The sequence below is a fragment of the Palaemon carinicauda genome, chromosome 24, assembly GCF_036898095.1.
Source record: "Palaemon carinicauda isolate YSFRI2023 chromosome 24, ASM3689809v2, whole genome shotgun sequence".
NCBI lineage: Eukaryota > Metazoa > Arthropoda > Malacostraca > Decapoda > Palaemonidae > Palaemon > Palaemon carinicauda.
The window spans coordinates 13,767,044-13,778,389 of record NC_090748.1 but is presented as its reverse complement, the minus strand read 5'-3'; the positions used below and the strand labels follow the sequence as shown (position 1 = coordinate 13,778,389).

The following is an 11,346-nucleotide window of genomic DNA, read 5'->3' as shown; positions in this document are numbered from 1 at the left end:
CTGCTGATTTAGCAGGTAAGGATGGTGTAACGAGCCGAGAGAAGGTTGTGACTCAAGGACAGTATGAAAGCAACTGGGTAAATTTATTATAGAACACTCTCCTTTATATACAAAAGCTCAAAGCAACAAGAAATTTCATGTTAAAAAACAGACACTGTTACAGAGGAGAAAAGCAGACATGTTTATTCTGGTTCTTTTTAGTGCGAGGGAAGAGCGAAGATACAAGCATAATATATACACAAAATGAACTATGTACGATCGTGTGACACACGGTTGGTACAATGGGAGTCTACAAACCTTTTTTTTTACATTTTGATAGTTCTGTGGGTGGCAAATTATTGGTTCATATTTTGAATAGGATAGTTTGTCTGGTAGCTTAGTTATCGCCACCAGCCAATTTTTATAAGTGCTTTAATGAAAAAAATGGAAAAAGGCAAAAAAGATAAGCCACTTTTTATAAGTGCATTGTTGTAAAAATGAAAATGGAAATAAAAACCTAATTTTTACTAGTGCATTAATGAAAAAATGTGAAAGGCAAAAAAAAAAAAAACAACAATTTTTTTTAAAAGTGCATTAATGAAAAAATGGGAAAAGAAAAAAAATTATAAATGCATTAATGAAAAAAAATGGAAAACGCAAAAAGGAGCCAATTTTTATCAGTGCATTAATGAAAAAAAAATCGAAAATGAAAAAAAAAAATTAAAAAAACATTATCTCTTACCTAAAACGCTTTCATGTTTGACAGATTGTACTAGGAATAGAATTAAAATTAAAAAAAAAAAAAAAAATTAGCCATCCCGATTCGAAAAAAAAATGGATAAGAGACTACCATTATGTCCTTGTTTTGATTTTGGGTAAATTTTCAAAAGATGTACGTATACTTAGGAAGAGAAATAATGAAAAAAAAAAATTAAAAAGACAACATCTTATAAAGGAATTCAAGAATGTCCAGGTGATTATAAGCTTTCCTAAAGCACCAGTAAGTATATACATACTTCTTCCCTACCTTCTATCAAAGGCATCCTCTTCCACCAAACCTCTTCTCTCCATATCATCCTTCACCTTATCTCGCCTACTCAGCCTCCCTCTTGATCTTCTCCCTTTAAGAGGTTCCTCCCAAGCCCCTCCTCACTCCCTCCCCACCTACCACCCTCAACACGTGCCCACAGATCGCACAACACTTTCATAATCATAAATGTGATCATTTAAATTTTTATTTAATTCTATACAGGTTTCTTTCAATATTGCATTCCTTTAATTTAGTTATATGTAACCACTTTACATCTTACAATATAAAACAAAATATCTGTCGCAATATTATTAGAATACTGGCAGAGAACCCCACACATACTGAGCTTGATACAATTAGGATGCTATTGCAAAAATAAGTAATCAATGCCGTAATTTGTGACATGACAGGTCTTTCAGTTTTTACCTATTGCCGTATTCCTATATGTATTAGTGTTTTTTATTTTCATTCTCTTCATTTCTATTTGCAGAGGCTGACATAGAACTGGTGGCTCTAGAAAGCAACCTGGTGGACGCCATATGGCCGGCAGAGGACCGACCTCCCCACTCCACCAGTCCGCTCATGGTCCACGATCTGAAATTTGCAGGTGAGATGAAGGTCGCTAAGTACGGCCATGAGATACTACTTAGATGAAGGCCGTTGAGTAGGGCCATGGGATACTTCTACTTTAATAAAAGTAAAAAAGTTATAATGATAATTTTGATAAAGATATTCAATGATATTTGTGATTTGAACGAAACTTAATAAACATTAAAATATTAATATATAATAGCAAATATAAAAAATCAAAGATATATATATATATATATATATATATATATATATATATATATATATATATATATATATATCCAATAGGATTTAGAAATTCATTTAGATTATCGAAATTAATCATTTCATTTTGAGTACTACAATTAATAACTTCATTTTATAAACTATTATTTTGCTCTTTGTCATTAAAGAAGTTATTTATGAAATATGCAGTTTTGCTACATTCGAAAGATATAAACTTATATCATTTTATATATATATATATATATATATATATATATATATATATATATATATATATATATATATTGCTTCAAATGGCCATTCATAAAAATGCGGCAATGTTATCTTAATGGGTATTTATATATCTATATTTCTCAATCCATGTATGTATATATATATATATATATATATATATATATATATATATATATATATATATATATATAGATGCATACATATATATATGCATATATATTTATACACTCCCATATATATACTGTATTTGTATATATGTATATATACAGTGTATGAGTGCGTGTAAACATATATGCATATATATAAATATACTGTATACAGTATATAGTATATGTATGACTGTGTAAATATTTATATAAAGTATATATATATATATATATATATATATATATATATATATACTGTATATATATATATATATATATATATATATATATATATATATATTTATATATATATATATATTGTATATATATATATATATATATATATATATATTGTATATATATATATATATATATATATATATATATATATATACTGTATATATATATATATATATATATATATATATATATATATATATAAATGCACTCGTGTTATTTTTGTTTTCCCTCTCATGTCAGTAGATAACTAAATGTTTCATCTATGCTCTTGTTCATTCAGTTTAAGTTTTAGTCTAAATGACTAAAATGTTATGAAAATCAATATATATATATATATATATATATATATATATATATATATATATATATATGTATATATATATATATATATATATATAAACATATATGTATGTATGTATGTATGTATGTATGTATGTATGTATGTATAAATATATATAAAGATAAAAACATTCGTTTCAGTAGTATTTACAGTATACTGTTTTTAGTGGCATCGGTGAGTTAAGATCGGCAAAATCTAAATACTGATACAGATATAAATATGTCATCATTTCAAATCAGTACTTAGTCCTAATCTTTTCCTAAGCTAGAAATTTGTGGGTGATTTCAAACAGAAAGGTTTGTAGTACTTCCAGTGGATAAAAATACGTTTTCCTTCAGTATTTTTACATTTGTTGGAGTTTACCGCAATGAAACCGATCTCTGGCAGAGGCAATGGACAGTGACAGTCTCCTAGCAAGCAGGATAATGCTCTAGAGACTGACCATATATATATATAGGATTATCGCCCAAGCCCCGTCCCCGCCCAATGTAGGACCAGGGAGGGCCAGGCAATGGCTACTGATGACTCGACAAGTAGACCTATAGGCTCCCCCAAACCCTCCATCCTTAGCTCACAAGGATGATGAAGTTGCAGTCACTAAATGAGCTAACAAGTTTGAGCGGGACTCGAACCCCAGTCTGGCGATCACCAGGCGAGGATGTTACCGATAGGCCACCACAACCCTAAGAAAGCAAACTGCTAAACTGCAAATTGTCTCGCAAAAGTGTATTCTTCTGCAAAGCTTTTTCATGTAAGATTGAAGACGAGAATCTCTTCGAAATTCTAAAGAAGAGCCTCTTTGGAATTAAAGTTCCAATATCAATAGTCATCAGACTGGATGCTAGGATCTCTTAAATGTATGTTAAGATGCTTTTCATATCACCGAAATAATAAAGAGATTTTTCTATATCAAACCAGCGAGAATCATCTATAGAGATTTGATCTTAATATTCCTTTATTAATCTAATCATTTATTTATTACTTCCGAGAAACGAAGAGACAGCGCAGATCTTCAATAGAATTAAAAAGGAAATTCATTTTCTTCCCTTCTGTAATATTTCAGAATATAATTCTAAAAGTAAGTCGTATTCAATTTTCATTTGGTTACTATAATTGGCCGAGGGTAAAAATTAATTACGCAAGGATAACTTTCTAAGTCTCTTTGAGCCTAACTGATTTATAAGGGAATGAATTTATTTCTAATTTTTACATTTTAAAGAAGTATTATATGCACCACTAAATAACCCAGAGTACTGTAAAATCTGTATTATTATTATTATTATTAGTAGTAGTAGTAGTAGTAGTAGTAGTAGTAGTAGTATTTTTATTATTATTATCATAACTTACTAATTGGAAAAGTTGGATGATATAAGTCCAGGAGCTTAGCCCAGTGAGGAAAGGAAACTAGGAAAACTAAAGTATATTAAGAACAGTAACAACATTAAAATAACTATTTCCTCTATAAACTATAAAAACTTTAGCAAAACAAGAAAAAGAGAAATTAGATAGAATAATGTTCCCAAGTGTACCCCCAAGCAAGAGAACTCTAACCCAAGACAGTGGAAGACCATGGTACAGAGGCTATGGCACTACCCAAGACTAGAAAACAATGGTTTGGTTTTGGAGTGTCCTTCTACTAGAAGAGCTGCTTACCATAGCTAAAGAGTCTCTTCTACTCTTACCAGGTGGAAAGTAGCCACTGAACAATTACAGTGCAGTAGTTAACCCCTTGGGTAGAGAAGAATTGTGTGGTAATCTCACTGTTATCAGGTGGATGAGGACAGAGCAGAATCTGTAAAGAATAGGCCATACTATTCAGTGTATGTATAAGCAAAGGGAAAGAACCGTAACCAGAAAGAAGAATCCAATGTAGTACTGTCTGACCAGTCAAAGCACCCCTTAACTATCTAGCGGTAGTATATCTACGGGTGGCTGGTGCCCTGGCCAACCTACTGCCAAAATGTATTTAGTGTATCTGTATTTTTACTTAAACTATCCTCATTTGTTTTAAGATCAATCAGTATTTATGTTTAAACAGCCAATAGGTATTGTAAAGGACAAAAAAAAAAAGAAAAAAAATAGTTTAATTCCACTCTTTAATTTTCTTTAAATTTCCGGCATACTCGCCTTTACTTCTCTAATTCCGAACAGATATTTCTGCGATTTTTTACGATGATGTTTTTATTGAAATTCTCTGTCTTACAGGAAAAAGATGGGAGGACAAAGTCGCTGATGTTCGAGTTGAAATGGAGAAGCACGGGGCTGACCTCTTGGTTTTAACAGCTCTTGACGAAATCGCTTGGCTACTCAACTTGAGAGGAGATGATATTCCCTTCAACCCAGGTAAAATTTGTATGCCAACACACACACACACACACAAACCCTCACGTATATGAGAACTTTTGGTATGTAAGGAGAGAGAGAGAGGGGGGGGGGGCGAAACCAGGATGGACCACAGTCTATATCTATCTATCTATCTATCTATCTATCTATATATATATATACATATATATATATATATATATATATATATATATATATATATATATATATATATATATATATATAGATAGATAGATAGATAGATAGATAGATTGGCTGAGGTTCCTCTTGGTTCGTCTCTCTCTCTCTCTCTCTCTCTCTCTCTCTCTCTCTCTCTCTCTCTCTCTCTCTCTCTCATATACTTACAGCTGTTTTATATATAACTTGCAATTTTGTGCATTAAGTATAACCAACATAATACGAATCTCGTGGTAGTTTGCAATCATTCATGAGCTATATTCTTCCTTAAAAATTGTATGGACATCCTTAACTTTCACTTGCAAATCTCTTAACGTAGCCCAAATAAAGTGTTTTAAATGGACGTTTATAATTTACAGTGTTCAGGAGCTACGTGATCCTCGGCACTAAAAGCATGGAGGTATATCTCCCTCAGGGCAAAATTACTCCCGCAATAGATCATCATCTCAGAGTCAACCAATGCGATGGTCAGGAGTGTGTCAGGTGAGTATCTCATTGACTTTAGTGGAATCTTTTTATTGCAAAGGTAAATCTTGCTTACTGTCAAACATTAACTAAAAGGGTTTCCTTTTCCTTTGGACGCAGATGTTGTTGTTGAAAATTGCCCGGCCCTTGTAGTCAAACAGTACACTGAGTGGCAAGGCCATCTGGTTTAAGTAAAGGTGGAGCTGTTACATCTAAACCAAAAAGTGCAGATTTAAGGGTAGCCTACCACTTTTGTTCTTGCCTTGTATCAGAAAGGGTATATCTTATGGTTAAATTGTGTTCCTTTGCAGTTAAAGTATATTACATTAGTTTCTTTTGAACAGTGAGTAACAGAGCCATCTGGTTTAAGTGAAGGAGGAACTGTTACATCTAAACCAAAAAGTGCAGATTTAAGGGTAGCTCACCACTTTCGTTTCTTGGCTGTACTAGAAAGGGTGTTTTATATGATAAAAATGTATTCCATTTCAGTTGAAGGATATTCCATTGGCTTTGGGATTATTCAGTTTATACAGGAAATCTTTATCAACAGGATTAATAACTACCTGACCGTGTTAGACCGACTTCGCGCTCTCAAGGTAAAGAATGGAGTGAAGAAGGTGATGCTTCCGGCTAAGTTCTCCTATTCAGGCGGGGCTTCTTACGCCATTTACTCAGCTGTAAGTAATATTATAAGTCTCATTACGTCTCTGATGGGTGACATTCGTGAAATATTCTGGACATAGATTAGAAAAATAACAATTTGTGAAGAACTAATAATTTCTTGTAATATGCAAGCAAAGTTATTTTTATTAGCCTTTAAAAATTCATCTTCTTCCAGGTACCAGAAGAAAAGAGGATAATGGTGACATCGCCCGTTTTGACGATGAAAGCGCGTAAAAATCGTGTCGAGAGTCAGGGAATGAAAAATGCTCATATCAAAGATGCAGTTGCTCTTTGTGATTTTCTCTCTTTTCTAGAAATGGAGGTAAATAACAGTACTACAGTACAGTGGTACATATTCTATTGTCAAGACATGAGGAGGAGCCACAAATTTGTTAGTTACTTTATGGCCCTGTCACACCTTGACGATTCAGCCAGCGTATGCCGACGTATCAGAATTTCCCTAAAACGCTGGCATACGCTGAATTATCGAATTTTTTTTCAATTTTAGGCGTATACATAGCGTATTTATAACGAGTTGGACGTATACATAACGTATCAGTAAATTATATAGAACGTTTCGATAACTTATAGACAATTTATTCTAACGAATGCCTAGCGTGTTGCCCGCGTACACAACTTATGCCCAACGATAGTCTAACTTATGCATAGCGTGCAGCAGCGTATTGCCGACGATCACGTGTCGTAGTCTATAAAAACTGGTAAAGTGTCAAATCGATGAGGTCATGTTGATGTTGGAGAACAGCTAGTAGGTATTCTCGTCTCAGCCTTGCCGGATCCTCCATCTCTCGGATGATATGAACATCTGCTCACCATGAAATCTAGAGGAGTACTGACGGGTTCCTCCTGTGAACCCCATTTTTATATCCCAATTCCCCTAAACGCTACCAATACGCCATTATACGGCAGCTGTACGTTAGAAACACGTTCAGTAAGTTCTGTGGTCGTCCGGAACATGTTAAATACGTCTACATACGTCAATATGCGTAGGAGATAAGTTCGATATAAGTTATACATACGTTCAAAGCACGTTACTCATAAGTTTTGGGTACGCTAGACATTATCTCGACGTATTTGGACTTATGAGTAACCTACACTTAACGTGTTTGAACGTGTGTCAACGATCGCATAACTTACCTATTACTTATGGCCTGCGTATACGGGACGTATAGCCATATGCTGACATACGTTGAGAAATTTTGAGCATGCACAAAATTTTTTCGACGACCTCGACGTACTTCGACGTATACCAACGTGCTTCAGCGTGCTGTTAACGTATACAAAACTTACCCATAACTTATTCGACGTACGCCAGCGTATTTGCCAAATTTTTCATACGTCGGCATACGCTGGCTAAATCGTCAAGGTGTGACAGGGCCTTTACATACAGGTTTCATACTTGATGAATTTGGTGGAAGAGAAAAAACATAGGTTATTTTCAGAATTTCTTGGCAGAAAATTCAAAAGGCTTGAATCTAATGAACCTTTTAGTTACAGTAATGATCAGATAATAGAGCTTCATGATAAAAGATGTTTACATTGTTTTCTGTGTTATTTTTAAGACAGATGACTAAGGTTTGTTTCTTTATAGGGAGCTTAACTAACCCTTTTTGCTAAAATAGATTCCATATACTTTCATTACTCGATCCTGATTACGCCTCGTGTTCAACGCTATCTTTTCTGCACAGATAAAAGATGGCAAGTACTGGGATGAGTTTTCAGCTGCTGAAAAAGTGGAAGAATTCCGCAGCCAGCAGAAAGATTTCGTAAGTACTTCTTTTGCCACCATCAGCGCCTTTGGATCCAATGGAGCAGTTATTCACTATCATCCTCAACGAGAAACAAACAAGCAAATTGACAATACCTCACTGTACCTTCTGGATTCTGGTGGACAGTACAAAGGTAACGAATCCTTGAAGGAGCCTCTGAATTTCCAAATTTCAGTATATTTGTTCAAGTTTGTTTTTAACTGGCAATATACCATTTATATTGTTATAGATTGTAATTCTTCATGTTTTAGACTAGTTATGCATTTTATTATAACCTGTTGAATAAGTTACTGAATTTCACTGCTTTGTTAACAGATGGCACAACTGATGTAACTCGTACAATGCATTATGGTGAACCTACTCCTTTCCAAGTTGAAACATACACTAGAGTTCTCCAGGGAGCAATTGACCTCGCCAGCCTTGTTTTCCCAGAAGGCACTGGAGATACCAACATTGACATTATGGCCCGCAGGTTTGATATAGCAATGTTGTCAGTTATTGAATTGTTTGCGAATTTACTTTATATGTGATTTATGGTCTAAACTCATCTGATGTCCAGTTTGTCTCTAATTATGTACAGAAGCATTTTACCCACAGAGTTTTAACTGAAGGAAAAAGTCTGAAGTATAAAGTTTGCTTTGATTTTCCAGTTTTAAGAGAAGTTTCAATGCTTGTATTTACCAGTAAACAATACTTATTAAAACTAATCAAAATGACGATGATTGTCAGTACAGAAAGAAATACAGTAAATGATTCTCCAAACCGTTATGTCTAAAAGAAAAAGTCGCTACTTGACTTACAAGAGTGATTGTATCTGGTAGGCAATAGAGATACATCACTATTACGGATACATGTCTAGCATTAATTTTCCTCTTAATCACTGTCTGATCATATTGCTTCTTACATAGGCACAGGCAACAGTCAAATTAGTAAAGATAATTACGTAGATTAGCATAATTAGTGTTGGCAGGGAATGATTTTATTTAGGTAGCTTAAATATGTTTTATCTGGCTATGGACATTTGACCGTGCGTAAAGAGTCTTTTCTTTAACCTTTATGTTACTATGCAATTGGAGATGGCCATCCAAATGTAATGAGGGTTTGGTCACGATATAACGATGCTATTGAGCAACGCCGATAAAACCTTTCAAGTATTGGCTATATAAGGTGTCTTGGTGCTGAATGATGATATAGAAGGATGATAATGTTAGACAAATGCTACTTTGCCTCAATGCATCGATAAATTTTGTAGCTATTGACCCTATCTTAGATAACAACCATTGATGTTGATATATTTATAAGTGGAGACTATAATTAGCGCTGTAAGGAAAATGAAAATAAAGGATAGAGCACAATTGTCTTGGGGGAGCTGGATGACAAATAGACATCAGCAGAGTGTAGAAGCAGCTGATCATCAGTTAACAAAGTCGAAACAAGAAGGAGATTGGAAAGCTGTGGGTTATGTGTGAAAGGGAAAAGGGTTGGCCTACTAAAAACGTCTCTGGGGTTTGAGACCCACTCAAACTTGATAGTTTCGGGCTGTGTCTGCAACTTCACCTTCCTTGTAAACGAAGGATGGGGGATTTTGGGGAACTTAACAGGCCTACCTGCTGAGTCATCAGCAGCCATTGCCCACCTCTGCCTGGTCCTAGCTTGGGTTGAGAGGGGTCCCTTGCCTCTGTCATTTATGAGCGACTTTTGAACCTTTTGAACAAGTTTTACCAAACGTTGATCAGCTGAACACAACTGGTAGTATGACGAACGATTGCAATGATCAATCAACTTTGAAGTAATTGGATTCTATGAAGAGCAGCTGCAACTCTAGCTTGAGATTTTCTTATGCCAGTTTTTTATATTTGTCATATAACGAAGAGCTGGCAGTATCTGGAGCCTTAAGGTTTACTCTGAGACCCAAAGTTACTCTTGGCTGGGAAACCAATATCAAAACGGACGTGGACATGAGTAGGTCAGTCATTTAAAGAATGGCAGTGTCTTGTGTAATCATCAACATTGTGTACTCAATAGTATCCTGGTGTAAGATGATAGCTCTGGTCAGTAGATCAACAATATGATAAAGTAATTCATGTAGTGAAATTCCATTGCTGTACACATTTAAAGCAAAAAATTATAAGGTTACAAACTCAATATTTAAAAAGAAAAAAAACCTTTAGCTTTTGGGACCACTGACAGTGGCTTGTGAGGTATAATGAAATCTTATCAGTTGGATGAAAATGTCTTTTGTTTCTCCAAATAACATTAGTGCTTATTTTTATTGATTATTTCATTTTACTACCTCACATCTTCTTGCCATTTAATATTAACATTACTCAAACAATGAAAAAGAAAAAAAAGCAAGTATGAATATGTTGATGAAAGATCTTTTGTAATAAGTTTTATTCTAATTACATGAAACTTATTGGTAAGAATGTGAATATGATATTTGTTTTCAGTATTATTTAAGATTATGTTGATTTGATTAATGGAACTATAACATAATTTTCCACAGACATTTATATGAAGTTGGTCTGGATTATCGTCACGGAACTGGACACGGCATTGGAATGTTTCTCAATGTTCATGAAGGTAACTAATCTTTCTGTTTAAGTGATTGATTATATTGAAAATTTGTATTACAATATTGTCTTTACCTGGAATATTTTATGATAAAATAAGAAGACAAAATACATTTGTAATTGAGTAGTATGTTGATAAATATATTTTATAATATTGGGTAGATTCTTTTGTGCCAGTTACATGATTTTTTTTCAGAATCTTAAATCAAAGTAAATAATGAGAACTATATTTACATGAAGAGTAAAAAAAAGTCTTCCAGTTATATCATGAAATTAAACTATTAGCAGTAGTGAATAAGACCTACAATTGTGAATACCCTTCCTGACCCGTTTTAGCCTGACCGTCATTTCCTTTAGCTCTCTGAGCAGCAGGACTTGCTAAGATATTTAAAGGCTTTATTGTCTGGTATCTCCATGAAGTCTCAACCCTCCCTCAAGCCAAACTTGTTTACTAAGATTGCAAGTTTCCTATTTATGAGTTCATTTTGAAAAGCAAATTCAATAAAGAAAAGGTAAATACTAAAAATGGAAAAGCCATAAGTAAATTCACTAA

General features: G+C 33.8%; 2 protein-coding genes across 3 annotated transcripts in view; both read left to right on the top strand.

Annotated features, from left to right (window-relative positions):
* Positions 1 to 11,346, top strand: part of LOC137618093 (sulfide:quinone oxidoreductase, mitochondrial-like) — a 296,155-nt gene that overhangs the window by 114,033 nt on the left and 170,776 nt on the right. The gene's annotated exons all lie outside the window — the stretch shown is intronic.
* Positions 1 to 11,346, top strand: part of LOC137618091 (uncharacterized) — a 431,863-nt gene that overhangs the window by 374,687 nt on the left and 45,830 nt on the right. For both annotated transcript variants that reach the window (XM_068348072.1, XM_068348071.1), the window contains exons 5-13: positions 1 to 15; positions 1,500 to 1,616; positions 4,991 to 5,128; positions 5,665 to 5,788; positions 6,321 to 6,447; positions 6,609 to 6,755; positions 8,140 to 8,353; positions 8,536 to 8,692; positions 10,727 to 10,803. The exon at positions 1 to 15 is cut by the window's left edge and continues 100 nt beyond it. In XM_068348072.1, the coding sequence (XP_068204173.1) occupies positions 1 to 15; positions 1,500 to 1,616; positions 4,991 to 5,128; positions 5,665 to 5,788; positions 6,321 to 6,447; positions 6,609 to 6,755; positions 8,140 to 8,353; positions 8,536 to 8,692; positions 10,727 to 10,803 (1,116 nt within the window). The remainder of the gene's footprint in view (positions 16 to 1,499; positions 1,617 to 4,990; positions 5,129 to 5,664; positions 5,789 to 6,320; positions 6,448 to 6,608; positions 6,756 to 8,139; positions 8,354 to 8,535; positions 8,693 to 10,726; positions 10,804 to 11,346) is intronic.